The following is a 19,260-nucleotide window of genomic DNA, read 5'->3' as shown; positions in this document are numbered from 1 at the left end:
AGTTCTAAATCTTGAAGGATGAAATGCTAAGGATATTTTGACGTTGTTCTTTGGTTTTTGGTGACTGGTTTTATTGTGCTGTTCAGCTGCCCTTTTAACAAGGACAAAGTTACCTTCCTGATCATCTTCCTGATTTGTTGGGCCTGTACGTCTCATAGCACTGTGACTAACTGTGGGTTAAGATTGCCTGTGATCAGCACATCAGGTGAGTGATACCTGGTGGCATGTTGTGAAGGTAGAGGAAAGGGCCTCTTTAAGAAGCAGGCTCAGAGTATAGGAAGCTGTGATGTTGGCAGGTGCTGTGAGATAGCTCCGGGGAAAGGAGCGAAAGAGTTTATTCCCCAGAGAGCGGTGACAGCACATGACAGGTCCTGCCAGCCAGAGAAGTTCACCGGGAATGTGGCGCTCAGAACTGCTGAGCTCCCTGGTCAGACCAGCTCCTTCTTGGTCTCCGAAGAGCTTCCCTTTGGAATGATGCTAGGAATTTAGCAGTGTAAGATGTGATCTGGATGTGAGAAAGTGGAGAACTTAAGGCTGAGCAGCAAAGGAAAGAAAGATGCAATTTATTTTTCTCTTCTGTTTAGCTTTTAAATATTCATAATTTGCCATGCAACAATATACCACTTTAGAATTCTTTTTCCCTTGGTTTTTCGAGACAGGGTTTCTCTGTGTAGCCCTGACTGCCCTGGAACCCCTCTGTAGACGTCACACTCATAGAAATCCGTCTGCTTCTGCCTCTGCCTCCTGAATGCTGGGATTAAAGGAAAGAAAAGTAGAAAAATCTGTTTAACTCCTATGCTACTATGAAAGCAGTATTGCTTATTGAATGACCAAACAGCTTCTCTGGCCGCTGCCTTCTTTCCACCAGAGGGCCCCTTTTTCTTTTCTTTATCCATTTTTTTCTTTCTTTTCTTTAATTCTCTGTATGTGTGTATTAAAGGACAACTTGCAGAAATCAGATGTCCCGTACCCCATGGACCCAGGGGTACTGACTTTAGGACCAGCCTCTGCAGCAGCTGCCTTGCCTGCCAGATCATCTCTTCTGTCCTTTTTTTTGTCTTCAAGTGCCCATTCTTTTTTCCTTTTCTTTCCTCCTTTTCAAACTGCTGCTTTGTATGAATCTTTCTTTTTCAGCATTTTCTTTGTGATGTATTCAGGAAAATCAAGACTTAATAGGCTACTTATATGAAGTCTTTTTAAATAATAATTTATTTCTTTAAAGTTTTAGATATTTATACTGTGTATTGATCATACTCATCACTACTATCTCTTATGAGATGTTTAAAAAACTTATGGGACCTAGAAGAACATTGTTCTTTATTTTTGTCTTTGTTTTTAAATATTCCTAGGAAGAATATAGAGCAACAGCAGTGTGAAGTGATTGTTGGAGCGCAATGCGGCAATGCAGTATTGAGAGGGGCCCATGTCTACGTCCCAGGAATCATGTCAGCTTCAAAATGTAGGTAGAAGATTGAGGGCGCCCTCTAATTCATGAGTGAGCTCAGTTAGAAGCTTACATATATTAAATTAACATTTGTTATGTATTTCCCAACATTTTCGGTGAAGGAAAACATAAAACTAAGTGTGGTGGTGAGATTGAGTTGTTTACTTGACACAATGAAGAGTCGCTTGGGAAGGGACTCATTGGGGGATTGTCTAGATCTCCTGGATTGTGGGCATATCTGAGGTGGATTGCCATGATAATGTTCATTGGGGTGGGAAAGTTTGCCCGATATTGGCAGAATTCCTTAGGAAACAGGATCCTGGATTGTCTAGGGTGGAGAAAGCAAGCTTAATGCAAGCGTGTGTGCATTTATTAGGTGCTCTCTGCTCTGGACTGGATGTGATGTGTCCACAACAGTTTCAAGTTCTTGCTGCCTTGATTTCCCCACAGTGATGGACTGGAACCTAAAACCATGAGCCACATTGACCTTCAGTGGCTTTTAACACAGCAGTAGGAAGCAGAACATAAGACATTTAGGCCCCCATATGAAGCTTTCTGTTGCTGTTCGGCTCCCCACATAAAAACCGTTGTGGTGATATCTCCAGGGAACAGAAATACAGGATGTCAGATGGTAGTGAAGGAGACTGAATAGTCATAGTTAGTTAACAGGCCTCGTTGCTCTTCCAAAGGACCAGAGTCCCCTTTCCACTATATCAGGTTGCTCACCACTGCCTGTAACTCTAGCATCTGCAGGTACCCTTGTACACATAGCACAAGCATGGATGTGTGTGTGTGCACACAGACATTGTTTTAAAAAAGGTAATGAAGTTCCATTTTGTATTCCCCACTTCACTGCCTTAAAACCTCTAGCTGGTCTCTGGAGATTTGTGAAGGTGACATCCAGAATCCTAGACAGTGGGATGAGCTTGGCATTCTTCATGGGTTCACTCTGAACTGCAGGTACTACACTGCTTCAGTGGGCCTCACTGGGCTTGGATCAGGAAGCACTGGTTTAGATTTATTACAGATGTGTTGAGTTCCTGAACCTCACCCATCCTGTGTATGGTGATCTGGAAAATGATTGCTTGCTGACCTGATTGCTAGCATGGCCCTGGTTTCTTTTTTAGTGTAAATGTTTGTGGAATTCTTTTGTAGAAATGTGAGTTCTGATGCTAAGGCTTATGAGCAACTCTACTTAGTATTAGCTTTTGGGGAAATAAGTCACATAGATGACGCATCCTGCTTAGTTGAAGATGTAGGTAGGATGTATTGAGTACCATTTCTGTGTTTTCAGTGAAAACCACCTGTTCATTTAGATGTTAGGGGATATGTAAAAACTAAGAGTTGAGTTGCTATTGAGGATTATGCTGAGATGAGCCAGTTCAGATTATTTTTTCTTCATAATTGATGTTCAGATAACCATTTTAGCTTGAAAGATTTTCACTTGTCTGCCAAAGCGTAGATTAATAGTCTGATTTTTTTTTCTTTAACCTAGTTATGAAAGCTGGAGATGTTATTTCCGTATATTCTGATATTGAAGGGAAATGTAAGAAAGGAGCCAAAGAATTTGATGGAACTAAAGTATTTCTTGGAAATGGGATTTCGGAAGTAAGCCGTAAAGATATCTTCAATGGGATACGCGATCTGAAGTACGTCACCGAGCTCTGGGGGGGAGACAGCATCCTTTCTGTGGTTCATAAAGCTCAAAAGACTGAAAAGGTGTATTTTGTTATACTACATAAATCTTTAAATTACTTCAACTGGAAAAAATGAGTCCATAGTTCAGGGATTTTTAGAAAGAGCTTTTTTTTTTTTTTTGGTCAAAAAGGGTAAGTAGATTAAAAACCAAAGCAATAGAATGTGGACGAAGCTCAGTGAGAGGGTGCATTGCACTCTGCCTGCAGCCCTAGTTCAGTCCTTAGTGGTGCAAACCTAAAGGAAAAGCCCAGGTGAGCGACTGATAACACTGACTGTTTAGGAATTTTCTTTGTCCTTTTAGATTTTAATTGTTTAAACGTTGAAGAACAACACTTAATGGAGAATTAAATGACTTATCTTTTTCAAACATTATCATTTTATCCAAGAATAGTGTCATTTTAATGTAAATCAAATACAGAAAAATTATTTTGAACAAAGTAAATTAGACTTGAATTGTAGCACTCTGAATATTTATGGTCAGAACTAAATGTTTCAATTTGTTCAAGCCACAGTGAAATATAATTAGTTCTAAATCATATCTGAATGTTGGCTGCCTAAGTAGATTAAAGCCATGAACAAACGAGGCCCCGCTTAGCATGGTTTCTTGAGCTTGATTTAGGAGTGCTGTAGAATGCCATTGCTCCAAAGTTGGCAACGGGCACACAGATGCTAAGCACTGTGAGTTGAGCCGTTTAGAATGGGGCCAGAGCCCTCATTCCTGTCACACTGGAGCAGTTTTCCTATATGAATGAAATCAGTTCTCCTGAAGCAACAGATGATTAGGTTCTCAAGGTCTAAGAAAGAAAAGCTTTCCAAGTGACTAGAACCTGGTTTTATTCTCCGTAGAACGTTCTGTAGGAAGCTGATAGCTTTGACTGCCCACTTTAGTTGATTATTACTAGAGCGCTCCTCGTGCTCTCATTTGATGCGTGTTCCTAGTGATGTGCTGAACCATGTTTGCCTGTCTGGTGGGAGTAAAAGGTAGCCATTCTTCAAAAGCCTGTCGGTTTTCTCGGCCTGTACTTGTGAGCACTCTGCTACTTTGATAGCTATGGAGCAAACCTCTCAGGTGCAGTGTTCGTCTTTATGAGTCACTGAGCACCATGCTGTTCTGTGTCCCAGCCTTTCCTGTTCCCAGAAGCTCCACTGCCATTAGTAAAATGGGACAGGGTAGAGAAGGTCGTGTGAGGACTATCAGTACTGCGTATGCTGAGTGTACTGGGCAGCTTTTCTGTAAAAAGACGAAAAGACGGGAGTAGAGCAGGCTTCTGCCTTTGTCAGTGTTCAGCATCAGTCCGAGTCTTGGCATTTTCCCCTGTTCTCATATAACTGTCTAGCACAGTCATGCACAAAGTGTTTGTGTTACCAGGAAGATTAGAACAAAGCAATAAGAATTAGGTCTTGTTTGCTTTTTAATTTATTGACTTCTCTAAAGGAACTCTTGTGTTTACTAAAATAGTTATGTAACTTTACTTATTTGTTTTTTTTAATTATTTGGATTACCTCTCCTATAAAATATAGAACAAATCATAGGACTAGTATAATTTGTTAAATAAAAGAGTCTTAAAAATGAAGAGCAGTTTATACTTGATGTGTCATAGTGAGCGTGCCTAGGAATACATACTATATAACTTATACAGACTAATGGTTAATTTCTTATTTTTCTAGAGGTATAGGCATAAGAATGACAGAACCAATATATCTCAGCCCTTCCTTTGACAATGTTCTACCCAGTTACTTATTTTTACAGGTGAGTAAAATAAAATTGAGTGACATTGAATCACTCAGATGAATTATTAGAAGTTATTTTTCTCTTTTATTAATATTATTGCAATCTGTTCATATTCTGACCTACCATTGTCAAATATCAATACAGTCTTATGAGCACTCTTGTTTTCTTTTCCTGTATTAATTTTAATACACTTACCTGTCCTCTTGTCCAGAGGTGATTTAATGATGTGATATAATGACTGCTTTTTATCTCTGAAGCTTAGTCCTGAGCATTGCACATGTCGATGTGCGGCTGTGGGTTCGGTTGTAATATTCCGATGGCTGGTTGCTGGCAGGCTTTCGTCAGGTTGTTATTAAGTGCTGTGTTATAATGAGCTGCTTTACCCTTTTCACTTCCTAAGAACATTCGCAAACATCAACTCATTTTAATGCTATTACATTCTATGAAATAGAAATACTGAAGACTAGATCTTTGGGGTTCTTGCTCAAGTCACCCTGCTAATAACTGGCAGCATCTGAAGTTAAACCCAAATCTAGGAGCTCTGTGCTTTCTTCTCTTCCCAGTATTAAGCCAAAAGCTCCTTACAGATCTGGGAAGAACAGAAAGTGATTTGTTTGTTGTTACCTAGCCTCCTCAGGGATGATGCAAAGGATTAGAACCGAGAGCCTTCTGCCTACTTGTTTGTGAATCACTTCGGGTGATTTTGTTTGCCTGGTTTCACTTGTGGCTATTTGCGAACACACCCTGACTCACTGTGGGTGTTTTCTGCACACTTTCACATTGCTAACAATGAAAGCAGAAGTGTTAATTTTTGAAGATAGAAGACCATACCTCCTCATACCATAATTTAGTTTAGACTTTGGAAAGGTGAAGTCCATGTGGTACAAACTTCTTTTACATGTCTTTCTGTTATTCCAACTTCAACCACCTTTCCTGATTTGGGACTTTATATTCTTTTTTTCAATTTACATAGGTGTATGTCTGCAATGTGGGTATATGCACCAAGTGCAGGTACCCCTGGTGGCCAGAATAAGGAGTTAGAGCCCCTGCAGCTGGATTTGGGACTGATTGTGAGCTGCCTAATGGAAATGTTGGAGACCAAACTCAGCTCCTCTGCAAGAACAGTACAGTCTCTTAACTGCTGAGCCACATCTCCAGCCCCCTGGATTTCTGACTGTAAAAACATAAATCACAAGACAATTTGTGATCCCTGATATCCATACATGCTACAGACCTATTATTTGTCATTTCATAACAAAAGAATTAGACCACTGCTGGACTGAAGCTTTTGTATTTGAGGACAGAGTTTAACTTTTGTCATTTCCTAGTGGAAACTTTTATTACATGTAATATTGCAATATTACATTGGTCATTGATTGACCAGGGGAACTGACTAGAAATTGTAATAATGATTGCACTTAATGTATACTGAGTATTTATCTGTGTTCCATCAGTATTTCAAATACACTGACTACTTCATGCACCACTTAAAAATCTCTAGTCTTAGACTTAAAAATCAGTCATAGATAAGGGAGCAGAGGCTTGAAGAAGTGACGTTCAGAGCAGCAGCGGGCTACGTGCCCGCCTGGCTGACTGAAGAGGTGGTGGCAGAGCCAGTGGCTGGCTGTTTAGCTACTCTGACCTTGAGGCTGAACCCCAATTTCTATCTCTGGGTTTTTATTAATCGTGCTACACAAGCCAGAAGTTGTTTGTTTTTAAAGTTTGATATTAAATTGGGCACTACACATCTATTTTCTCAAGCCTGCACTGGCTTATTATAACTTAAGAAAATGGATATTGTTCTTTTTACTAAATGGGTGTGTGCACACACTCGCATGTGTGCACATGCATGTGTGCACACATGTCAGCATGTGGTGTAATTCAGAGGACAACTTGTAGTAGTTAGCTATTTCCCTCAATAATGTAGGTCCTGGGGATCAAAATCAAATTGTCAGGCTTGACAGCAAATATCTTTACCCACTGAACCACCTCAGGAGCTGTGGTCCAGTTTCCTGACTGATCTTCAGTAACTAACTTCTGAAGGAGCCGGGGCATTACAACTAAAGCAGTTAGTTATGTCTTGAAATCACATGGGGTATGCATAGAGTTTGGCAGGAGCTAACCCTTCCAGTTCTTATGATTACTTAAGTCACTGTAGGGAGCAGGTGGGGAAAGCTTTAGGGAATTTGTGGTCTTCCTGCCTCTTGCTTGTCTTTCTCTGGAAGAACCATTATCTTCCAAATCTATGTCCTTCATTTCTTCCAACGTAAATGCAAACGTGTTATGTTTTGTTTGTTCATTGAGTTGAGATGCTACATTGTCAAGACTCCATTTTTTTCTCTTTTTTTTTTCCTTATAGAATTTGCCATCTGCTGTTGTAGCTCATGTTCTAAATCCTCAACCTGGAGAGAAGATTCTAGATTTGTGTGCAGCACCTGGGGGCAAAACTACACATATTGCAGCCTTGATGCGGGACCAGGTGAGGATGTCGGTCGTGGCAGGCTCCTCTCAGATAGTTACCATAGCTGCTGAAGGTAACCTAGGAAACAAAGGGTGTTCAACCGGAAGTTCAACCGGAAGACTCTTCTGCTGTGTCATTTACCACATTCAGTTTAGTTGACAGATACTTGTGAGGACAACCTTGAAACAGTCCCAGTTTGCTAATACAGTTAGAGACTTGTTCTCTTATAGACTGAAATATTTAAGACGTCTTAAATATATATAAACTGTCACTAAAAATGATGCGTGTGTGTGTGTGTGTGTGTGAAGTTTGTGTAGAAAGGAGTAGCTGATGTGTTACAGACGCTAAGGTGGTTGAAGAGCGTAGCCTATAAATGGACACTTAGGAGGCCGAGGCATGATGATTAACTGGTAATAGTAGGTCAAGGGTTAATTTATGAAGTATTTAGTGTACATTTTCAGTTTACTCAGAATTTAGATGTGATTACCAGTCTGCTTTGAAAAGGTGATGATCTGCCTATAATTTGTGATATATTGGTTGTATTTGTTAAAAGTTGTTTGCTTGGGCATGGGTCTCATGCTGGGATTGAAACTAGGGCCTTTGTACAAGCTTCTCTAGTAAAATAAATCTTTCCAAAGAGAGTGAATATTTATGAATAAATCCATTTTCAATGATTTTATGATGCTGCTTAGAAATCCAGTGCCCTGGTGGCACAAATCTAAACGCGTTGAGCTGAGGCAGATTAGGGGATCAGCTGGTCTGAAGGGCCTAGTCAGGCACCTGCTCAGCTGCAGATGAACTCGTGCTTCTGGTAATGTGGAGGGGGCTCATTCACTTGGGGTTTTCTGGGTTTTAATTAGCTAAAGCAACCTCTACTGAGACAGCTAGGATGCCCTGCCTCTCTGGCCCATGTGTTTCTTTCTCTCTCCTGCTAATAGCTGAGGATTAGCCCAGCAAAGGACAGTAGTTGAGGCATTTATCAGTTGTCCAAACTCTTTTATGCATCATGTATCTTCTTATATCCCTTCGCCAGCCAAAAGTAACCATATGCCTTAGTCCTAGAGTTTCAAGTTTGCTGGATCTTGTTGTTGTTAGGTAAGCAAGGACAGAAACACAGCTTCTATACTTGTGATTTTGTGAAAGTGGCCAGGAAAGTTTCTCTTTCATTGTAGTGTAGCTGAGCTTTATTTGGCTTTTGTTTTTTCTACTTTTTCTGTTCAGGTCACCTTGAATGTCAAAGTTTTGCCTATGCAACCTGTTTGTCAAGGTATTGGATTTTTTAGTTTTAAGACCTGATGATAATGATGATGAAATGTGACCAGAACATTTCTGCATTATAGTGTTGATATGTGAAATATAAGGATGATATATACATTTTAAAAGAAAATAGACAGAAGAGTTGATCTACCATGTGTGCACTATTACTTCATAATATGTTTCAAAATATCCAGCTAACTTAGTATATTCTTACAACTGTGACTGTGTGAATTTGACTCAAGTATGATTTGTTAGGATATTTTAAGTTAGTTTTATTGTGACATTTCCATACATATTTGTCATTATACTTTGTTTTTCTTCATCTCCTTCAGCTCCTGCTCTTCCCATCCATCGCTTATGCTGTCCCCTTCTTCGCCACAAATTGCCTCTGCTTTTGCTTACATGTCACGTAAATCCCAGTATTGTTTTCTTGCCTCCCACCACCTTTAAAATTGTTTTGTCTATTCTTATGGTCCCCTTCTGCTTTCATTATAAACACACACACACACACACACACACACACACACGAATGCGCACACACAAATTCTGCATATAGGAGAAAATATGCAATACTTGTATTTTTTAATCTGACTTGTTTTGCTTAACATAATGATCTCTTGTTCCTTCCATCTTCTTATAAATGTCATTCAATTTTCTTTGCATGTATTTTCTTGAAGATTTTTGTCTGTGTTAATCAGAGAAATTGATCTGTAATTTTCTTTGTTGTGTTCTTATCTGATGTTAGTATAAGGGCAATCAATATTGGTTTCAAGAATGAATTTGACAGTGGAAGAGTTTGAGTAATATTGATTTTAGTTCTTCCTTAAAGGTTTGATAGAATTCAGTGTGAAGCTTTCCAGTTTTTCATTGTTAGAAGTCTTATTACTGCTTCAGTCTCAGTGGTTGCTACGAATCTGTCTAAGTTCTTGGTTTAATTTTAGTAGCTAGTATGTGCTTACGAATTTATCCATTTATTCTAGATTTGCTAGTCTCTTATAGGGATATTTTATGATTTAACAAATAAAGCTTGCCTGAAGATCAGAGTTCAGAGCTAAGCCACTAGAGGCCAGGGAGTGGTGGCACACACCTTTAATCCCAGAACTGGGGAGACAGAGGCAGAGGGATCTCTGTTAGTTCAAGGCTACCCTGGGCTACACAAAATCCCAGCACTTGGGATCACATGCCTTTAATCCTAGTACTAGGGAGGTGGAGACAGGAGTGATATGGCTGGACACAGAGAGGAATATAAGGTGGGAGGAGACAGGAGCTCAGGGCAGTCTGAGTTGGTGAAGACAGATGCAGTCTGAAGATGCAGTCTGAGGACAGAATTGCCCCTTCAGTCTGAGCATTGGTAGAGGTAAAATAACTCTCTAGTAGCTGACTGCTCTGCTCCTCTGATCTTCAGTTTTACCCCCTATATTTGATTCTAGGTTGTTATTATGAAACCAATTAGAATTCATGCTACAGTCTTTGGAACATAAGTTTTCACAGTATTCTCTAACGACCTTCTGTATTTCATTGGTATCTGATATCACATCCTAATTTCTTTCTTTAAGTTTATTAATTGGGTCTTGTTCGTTTGGAGGTGCTTTGTTTAGGTAGAAGTTTATCAGTCTTGTTCATCTTTTCAAACAATTTTTGCTGGCGTCTGTGATTGTTTCTTTTAGACTCCATTTCACTAATTTCTGTCCTTTGTTGTTCTTGCTTTGTGCTGAACTCATTCTCACATCCCTGAGACCTCAAGCAGCATCATGAGGTTATGTAGCTGAGAACTCTGATTTTTTTTAAATGTAAGTGCTCATAGCAAAAACCAACTAAAAATGTTCATCTTCACAGAGTTTTCTTAGCTATGCCCTAAATGTTCTGATACATTTCCTTTAACTTTTTATTTTTTCTAAATAATAAAAAAAAATCTTTTTGATTTTTTTTTTTTTTAGTAGTCTACTGGTCACGCACAAATGTGTTTTCAGTTCCCATACATGTGAGTAGTTTCTGTAGTTGCTTTATTGACTTTAGCTCTATTGTAGTGCATCCTAAGAGGTTACAAGAAGTTATTTTGATTGTTGTATATTGAATAAGACTTGATTTGTGGTTTAGAATATAGTTGATTTTAGAGAAGATTCATGGGCTTCTGAGATGCACATATATTCTGTTTGTGTCAGGTGGAATACTTTTGTGAGTACTATGCAGTTAAATGGGATACTTTTTTTAAAAAAATATTTATTTATTTATTATGTATACAATATTCTGTCTGTGTGTATGCCTGCAGGCCAGAGGAGGGCACCAGACTTCATTACAGATGGTTGTGAGCCACCATGTGGTTGCTGGGAATTGAACTCAGGACCTTTGGAAGAGCAGGCAATGCTCTTACCCTCTGCGCCATCTCTCTAGCCCAATGGGATACTTTTGTAGGTACTGTGCAGTTAAGTCCATTGGTTTATGATGCAGTTTCTCGGTTGATTTTTAGTTTGGATGACTTATCTAAAGACAAGAATAAGACACTAATGTCTTCCAAGGCATTATCTCGAGACATGCGTAGCCTTTTATGCCGATTAATGTTTGTTTTATAAAGTTGGTGATGCATATATATTTATATGACTACATCGACTTGATGAATTGTCCCTTTCTTAATGTGCAGTGCCCTTCTTTATCTCCTCTGATTTTGATTTAACTCTGCTTTGTCAGATACCAGAATAGTGATGCCAACTTGCTTTCAACTTCTATTTGCTTGCTTGATTGTACTTCATCATTTGAGCCTTTGTATATGGGTATCTATGCTAGTGAGATATGTTTCTTGGGAATAACAGATACTTACAGTTGGATCTGGGTTTTTCATCCAGTCAGCTAGTCTTTGCCTCTCTATTGATGTGTTAATGGACTTAATATAATTTATGAGAGATGTTTATTAATTAATTTTGTTTTACATTTATTTGTTCAGGGCAGGAGAAAAGTGCATGCAGAGGTTAAAAGTCTTATTGAGTTTCTCTATCCATTGTGTCAGGTTGGCAGCAAGTTCCTTTACTCCTGCTAAGCCATTTTGCCAACCCAACTAAGTCTTGTAATTTTGTTGATTGTTTTCTACTTTGCTGGATTGATGTGCCTTACTTTCTCCCCTATAACTATCAGGGATATGCTAACTTTCTGTGTTATATGATGGATTTCTTCCTAGTTCTTCTTTATTTAGCCATTCCTCTGAAGAAATGTAGTCCTTCTTGTTCTCTCCTGGTTGAGACTGTTTTCCTTCTCTTTGGGTAGTGGTTTCTTCGTGTAGCTTCTGCAGTGCTTCTCAGTGGTTTTGAGCTGCTTTAGTTTGTGCCTATTTTGAGATGTCCTTATTCTCCAATTTTAATAGTTTTGTTAGATCCATCAATATTGGTTGGTAGTCATTTACCTTGAGGACTTGAAATATATTATCCCTTGTTTTCTTGGCTTTGAGGACTGCTGGTGAGAAATCTGTGTTATTCTGGTGTAATTGTCTTTGTAGCTGACTTGAGGTCTTCCTTTGCATCTTTTAATATTCTTTCTTTGCTCTTTATATTGGCTGTAATAAGTTGTGGAAAGATTCTTCTCTGAGAAAGTCTAGTTGGGTTTTTAAACAGCTTTTTTTGTTTGTTTGTTTTTTCTTGTCTGGATTCCATTTCAGTCTCTGTATTTGGGAAGTTTTCTGCTCTTATTTCATTGAATAGATTATTTTGGTATCATGAATGCTTGTCTCAGATTAGGGGAAAGAACAGAAATTAGATTTCCCAGTAATGAGATGGCTTAAAGGCAAAATTATATGGAGAGAGACTGAGGAGTAAAAATGGAAAACATAGCTTTTTATTTTAAAGAAGTAAAGAAAAAACGTTAGTGTAAGCACCAGCACGTATTTACCAAACAGGGTGTCCTGACATGGTCTTTGGGAATGAAAACCAGGCCAGGTTAGAGGGGCTCTCAAAAATTAGAGGCTGAGACAAGTTTATTCCAAGAAATCAGACTTTTTATACCCCTGTGAAAACAAAATGCAATGGTATTTGCTAGGATAATGGTGGTTTTAATTTATATAGGGCTTATAAGAATAATGTTTGAGACTAAGTGTATTGCCAAACTTCTGCATCCTTTGATGACTTCTAAGACTTGTGACAGAGAATCACAAGTCGCCCTAATGCTTCACTGCCTCAGGGGGTGCCTCAGTTTCTCAGGAACTGAAAGGCACACAGTGCCTCAGGGCCATGGGCTCTACCCTGAAAAACCTATGGCATGTGTTTCTTAAGTCAGCTAGACCAAACAAACAGGAAGGCCTGTCTTTGTACTTTCAAAACCTCCTGCGTCATAATCATCTGCACCCCGGAGTTCTTGGGGCTCTACAACACCGAAGGGTGCTCTTGAGGTTGAGCTACCCTGTGACCTCAGACCTAGTCCACTTAGACACCCCTGGTATTCCCACTCGGTGGGATAATGCCAGCCTGTGGAGGTTCTGGTGCGAGACTCCTGCAGCCTACACTTTTCAGACTGTCAGCCCCTGGCCCTCCTGCTCTGCCCAGCCAGCCCCCAGGCTCACAGCATATGACATTTAAATTTCCTGACTTATGGTTAGTACCTGCTCTCTGACGCCAGCTAGCTCATTTTAAATAATAGCCTCCTCCTTGAGGTAGCCCCCAGGGAGTCCTAGGGAGTGACAAGTGGGATTCCCCTCTATGCCGACCACCAGAGGCACTGCCTCAGTAAAACCAGCCCAAGGCTTTGTCCTCCAAGTAGGATTGCCGGTCTCTCTTCACCAGGGCCACCTGGGGATCATGCTGCTGGGCTGTGTTCCTGTCTCTGCCTTTGTGGCTCTGACCCTCTTCCTTGTCCCTGTTTGGAGGAGTCTTTGCTTTACTGACTGTCTTGGGGTTTCTATGGCTATGAAGAGACACCGTGACCACAGCAACTTTCATTAAGGAAAACATTTAACTGGAGCTGGCTTACAGTTCAGAGATTTAGTCTATTATCATGGAGAGAAGCACGGCGGTATGCAGGCACACATGGTGATAGAGAGGAGCTGGGAGTTCTACATCTGGATCCACAGTCAGCAGGAAGAGAGAGTAAACCACTGGGCCTGGTGGAGCCCCTGAAACTACAAAGCCCATACCCAATGACACTTCTCCAGTAAGGGCAAACCTACTCAACCAGGCCATATGCCATGATTCTTTCAAATAATACCACTCCCTGTGAGCCACTGGGGTGATTTTCATACAAACTACCATACAGCTCTTCTCCTTCACTGGGTCACACTTGAGCACTGTGCAGTTGCCTCCTGATCCTGGTGTCCTATAGCAAGAACTTTAAGCCTTTCCAGAGCATTGTGCTGAGGTGCATAGAAGTTGGTTACCATTCAAAGAATTTTGTATTCCTTGAAATATTAAGACGGTGATCAGCTTTACCGATATTCATTTGTATGTAATTCCTTGAAGCTAGAGGATTCATAGAAGAAGCTCATGCTTTTCCCCAGGGGAGCAGTCACTCGAGATTGGTGGTTTTATGTTTACCTTCAAGAGTTTTTCTAAACTTTTTGAAAATATAGCAAACATTTTTTTCCAGTTTTGACTTCTATAAATTAAAGGTAGGCTATATGTAAGAACTATTGGCAGGAATGTGTTTTTATAAAGGAAAATCTAGGTATTTAAAGAATAAATTTTTCAGTGCTGGGAGCTGACTTCGGGACCTTTAGCTTGCTAGGAAACCCTCTACCGCTGAGCCACACCCCTCGGCCAATGTAAATTTGATGTACATTCTGTTAAAGCACACTGGGGGCCACTGGCAGCAGCACCAAAGTTTATCCCTACTGCGTGTACTGGCTTTTTGGGAACCCATTCTCTTTTGGATGGATACCTACTCAGCCTAGATATAGTAGGGAGAGCCTTGAACCTTCCCCAAAGTCATGTACCTTGCCCTCTCTGAGGAGTGGGTGGGGTGTGGAGTGGAGGGGAGGGAGTAGGAACTGGGATTGGTATGTAAAATGAAAAAAGATAGTTTTATTTTTTTAAAAATAAAATAAATTATTAAGAATACCAAAATAAATGAATATATAAATATAAAATAAAATAAATAAAAAGAATTCAGCAGGCATTGGAGGAAAACGGGAGACCACGGTTTTACACTAGTCTTTTGTATTGGTGATTTTTATAACTGCTTTGGATTTATACTTTATTTTCATTTTTAGGGAGAAGTAATAGCACTGGATAAAATATTAAATAAAGTGGAGAAATTAAAGCAGAATGCTTCATTATTAGGGCTTCGTTCTATCAAGGCCTTTTGCTTCGACGCGACAAAGGCTCTTAAACTTGACATGGCTGATGGCACAGAAGGTAACCTTAATTTGTATTTATCGTTCTGTGTTTTTGTCTCATAATTACATGTACTTACTGGATCTTAATACAGGAATGAATGTGGAGTGACCAGAAAGTAATTAAGATAATTAGTGTTTATGTAATATGTAATGTCTGCTGATGTCTTAATGTGATAATATTTAGGTGGCAAGACACTCAAAATTTACTCTCGACAGCTTTGAAATGTAATATATGTTATTGCTAAGTGTACAATTCTGTTGTGCATTAGATCTTGAAAAATGACTCTTCCTGTCTAGGTAAACTTAGTAACTTTTCCACAGTATCTCCCTGTCCTTCCCAGGTATTCCCTGGTAACCGCTGTCTCTATCTGCTTTAATATGCTTTGCTTTTCAGTTTCCAGATACAATTGTCTTTTGGTGCCTGGCTTATTTTTGCTTAACTGTCTTGGATTCTTCCATGCTATTGCACATGGCAGATTTCTTTTCAAGGCTGAATAATATTCCATTGTGTATATACACTACATTTTGAAAATAACATTTCTTATTGGTAGACAGTTGAGTTGATTCTGTAGCATTGCTTTTGTAAATACTGTTGAAGTGAACATGGGAGTGCAGATACCTCGACAACAGTTCCCAGTCATCTATTTCCATTCATGTATTTCCACTAGCAAGCAGGACTGCTGTATTACACAGCAGCTTTATAATGTATTGTTTGAAGAACCATGCCACTTCATTAGTGGTTGTATTATTTATGTTCTTCAAACAGTACATGTGTGCCCTTTTTTCTCCATGCTCTCACCAAATTACCTTCTGTTCCTTTCTTTTAATAACTACTTCCTCATAGGGGTCAGATTATATGTCTTATGGTTCTCATTGCATTTTCTTGAAGGTTAGTTATAGTGAGCATCTTCTCCATTTATCCATTGGCCATGTCTTTTTTCTTACTGCTTTTATTGGGCTATGCATTTTTCTCCACTCCCATCCATTCATCCCCTCTTCCCTTCTACCCTCTCCTGTGACCTCCACACTCCCAATTTACTCAGGAGATCTTGTCTTTTTCTCCTTCCTATTTAGATCCATGTATATCTCTCTCAGGATCCTCTTTGCTGTCTAGGTTCATTGGGGTTGTAGACTGTAGGCTGATTTTTCTTTGCTTTATGTCTAAACGCCACTTATGAGGGAGTACATACTAAATTTGTCTTTTTGGGTCTGGGTTACCTCACTCAATATTGTCTTTTTCTAAATCCATCTATTTGCCTGTGATATTCAAGATGTCATCATTTTTTTCTGCTGTGTAGTACTCCATTGTATAAATATACCACATTTTCTTTATCCATTCTTCAGTTGAGGGACATCTAGATTGTTTCCAGGTAGCTTTGTAAAAAGAGTTTGGCAGTGCTCCTTCTGTTTCTGTTGGAAACAATTTGAGGAGTATTGGTATTTTCTCTTCTTTGGAAATCTTGTAGAATTCTGAGCTAAAACTGTTTGGCCATGGGCTTCTTTTGGGTGGGAGATTTTTAATGACTGCTTCTATTTCCTTAGCAATTATAGGTCTATTTAATTAATTTATCTGGTCTTGATTTAATTTTGGTAAGTGATACTAATGTAGAAAATTGTCCATTTCTTTTCCATATCTTCTTTTGAAGAGCAATTAATGCTCATCTAAATCGTTCCCCCTTTGGGGTGTGTATTAGTTACTATGGTAAAACACTGACAAAAGCAAACTAGGGAAAGATTCCTTTGCCTCACATTGTGGAGGCGTACCCAGGGTTTCTAGTCTCCCATCATTGTGTAGTCTGTCTTCATGAGTTTCCACCATGGTGTGTACTCTGCGTTCATGACCTTCCCATCGTGGTGGGGAAGGTGAATGCAGTGTCAGGGGCTTCTCCAGCTGTTGCAGCAAGAACATGAGGAACTGGTCACATTGCATCATAGGTGGGAGGCAGAGAGAGCTGAATGCTGCTTTCCACTTCTTTGTCCTCCTTGTTCTCCTGGACTTCAACCCATAGAATGATGCCGCCCGTTTAGGTGGGTCCTTTCTCCAGTTAAACAGCTCTGAAACGCCTCCACAGATGCACCCTCACTGTCACTTCCTGAGCCCTGTTTCTTAGGTGACCCTGAATCCAGTGAAGTATAGTGCTGAGCCTTTACAGCAATGAATGGTTGGTGTTTGTTTGATTTTAGTATGTATAACTACTCTGTCTTTTGTCCCAAGTATTTAATCCAGTTTATTCCAGTAAATAACCGAGTGCTGAAGACTTGTTTGAGTCGTTTGTTCCTTATTTCCCAAGTGATTTATTGATGTATTGCTTTCTGTGCTGCTGTCTTCTTGTGTAGTGGTGTGTTTCTGTTGTGCTGTGTTTTAATCCTCTTCTTATGTATTGTAGGGTTTGGTAGTGAACCTTATGAACTGTAAAACGTATCCATCACAGGCCATGTGAAGCTGATAATGACTGAATTTTACATAAAAGCTCGAGATTTTTTTTCTTAGTTCTCCATTTTTGTTTTTATTGCATAATTTGTATATTTCTATATTTAATATATAAAAATATATATAGAAATACACAAATTATTGTAACTTACTACTTTTGGTGGTTTGGATGAGATGTCGCTCACAGTCTCAGGCATTTGAATTTGCTGCTCTCTTTATCTTTTTTCCTTTTGACTATATATTTTCTAATAATTCCTCCTTGGATGTGCCTCATTTTTCTTCTACTCAATGAATTTTCTCTTTGACACTCTTTTTTTTTTAATATACATCTTTTTTTTATTGAGAAAATGAGAAAAAAAACGTTTCCACCTCCTCCCAGCCTCCCATTTCCCTCCCCCTCCTCCCACCCTTCTCCCCCTCCTCCCACCCTTCTCCCCCTCCCCCCACTCCTTTCCCCCTCCCTCTCCAGTCCAAAGAGCAGTCAGGGTTCCCTGCCCTGTGGTAAGTCCTAGGTCCTCCCCCCTCTGTCCATATCTAGGAAGGTGAACATCCAAACTGGCTAGGCTCCCGCAAAGCCAGCACATTACGTAGGATCAAAACCCCTTGCCATTGTCCTTGGCGTCTCATCAGCTCTCACTGTTCGCCATGTTCAGAGAGTCCAGTTTTATCTCATGCTTTTTCAGTCACAGTCCAGCTGGCCTTGGTGAGCTCCCAATAGATCAGCACCACTGTCTCAGTGGGTGAGTGCACCCCTCGTGGTCCCGACTTCTTTACTCATGTTCTCCCTCCTTCTGCTCCTCATTAGGACCTTGGGAGCTCAGTCCAGTGCTCCAGTGTGGATCTCTGTCTCTATCTCCATCCATCACCAGATGAAGGTTCTATGATGATATGCAAGATATTCATCAGTATTGCTATAGGATAGGGTCGTTTCAGGTTCCCTATCCCCAGCTGCCCAAGGAATTAACATATAGTTATCCTCTTGGCTATGGGAAGTAGACAAAGTTGCCGGGGAGAAAATTGAGAGCTTGGGGGTGGGGTGGGATGGGGGTAAGGGGAGATGGGGAGAGAAACGGGAGAAGGGGAGGAAGGGGGGAACTTGGGGAAAAAGGAGGATTGGGATAAAGGAAGGTTGGATAGGGGAGCACGGAAGCACAATTCTTAGTTAAGGGAGCCACCTTAGGGTTGGCAAGAGACTTGAACCTAGAGAGTGGCTCCCAGGTGCCCAAGCCGAGGTCCCCAGTCTCTTTGACACTCTTGTCTTTCTGTTCATTGTAGTTTTTAGCTTCATTTGTTGAAGAGTCTGTCTTTGCAAGTACACTTTACTCCTTTGCCAAAAATGAGGTTGCCATGGCTGTTTGATTTTGAGGCTCACGCTCTGTTCCTTTGGTTGCTGTTGTCTGTGCCTGTGTCCCAGTGCTGTGTGCCTGTGTCTGTTTCTATGGCTTTGTGATGTAATTGGAGCTGGGTGTCATTAGCACTGGCCTTTCTGTTTAGGGTTGCTTTGGTTATTTGGATCTTTTTGCTTCCTAATGAATTTTAGGATTGCTTTCTTCTTTGAAGAATGTCTTTGGAAATTTGGTGGTGATGGCTTTGCAAAATAGAGCCATTTTCACAGTGTTATTCTACCATTCTATGAGCATGGGTGGTCTTTCCGTCTTTTGGTGCTTTCTCTGTAGTTTTAAAGTTAGAAAAAGCTTCTGGCAAATAAAACATATGTATTCTTATGGTATATTATAGAAATGGTTTTGTTTTTCAACACAGGGTTTCTCTGTGTGTGTATCCCTGGTTGTCCTGGAACTTGCTTTGTAGAAGAGGCTGGCCTCAAAGTTACTTTGCCTACGGAGTGCTGGGTTGAAGGCATTCACCACTACACCCAGCTGCCTTTCTAGTTTTAATAAGAGAAATTTCAGTTGCACCCAGTGCATTTGGT

General features: G+C 40.1%; 1 protein-coding gene across 2 annotated transcripts in view; it reads left to right on the top strand.

Annotated features, from left to right (window-relative positions):
- Positions 1 to 19,260, top strand: part of Nsun6 (NOP2/Sun RNA methyltransferase 6) — a 37,194-nt gene that overhangs the window by 7,404 nt on the left and 10,530 nt on the right. For both annotated transcript variants that reach the window (XM_041630781.1, XM_041630780.1), the window contains exons 4-8: positions 1,350 to 1,459; positions 2,940 to 3,093; positions 4,811 to 4,892; positions 7,234 to 7,353; positions 14,774 to 14,918. In XM_041630781.1, the coding sequence (XP_041486715.1) occupies positions 1,350 to 1,459; positions 2,940 to 3,093; positions 4,811 to 4,892; positions 7,234 to 7,353; positions 14,774 to 14,918 (611 nt within the window). The remainder of the gene's footprint in view (positions 1 to 1,349; positions 1,460 to 2,939; positions 3,094 to 4,810; positions 4,893 to 7,233; positions 7,354 to 14,773; positions 14,919 to 19,260) is intronic.

Source organism: Microtus oregoni, unplaced genomic scaffold (assembly GCF_018167655.1).
Source record: "Microtus oregoni isolate MIOR12 unplaced genomic scaffold, Mior012 000035F_ref0000213, whole genome shotgun sequence".
Classification (NCBI taxonomy): Eukaryota; Metazoa; Chordata; class Mammalia; order Rodentia; family Cricetidae; genus Microtus; species Microtus oregoni.
This window is presented reverse-complemented; position numbering and strand designations above follow the sequence as displayed.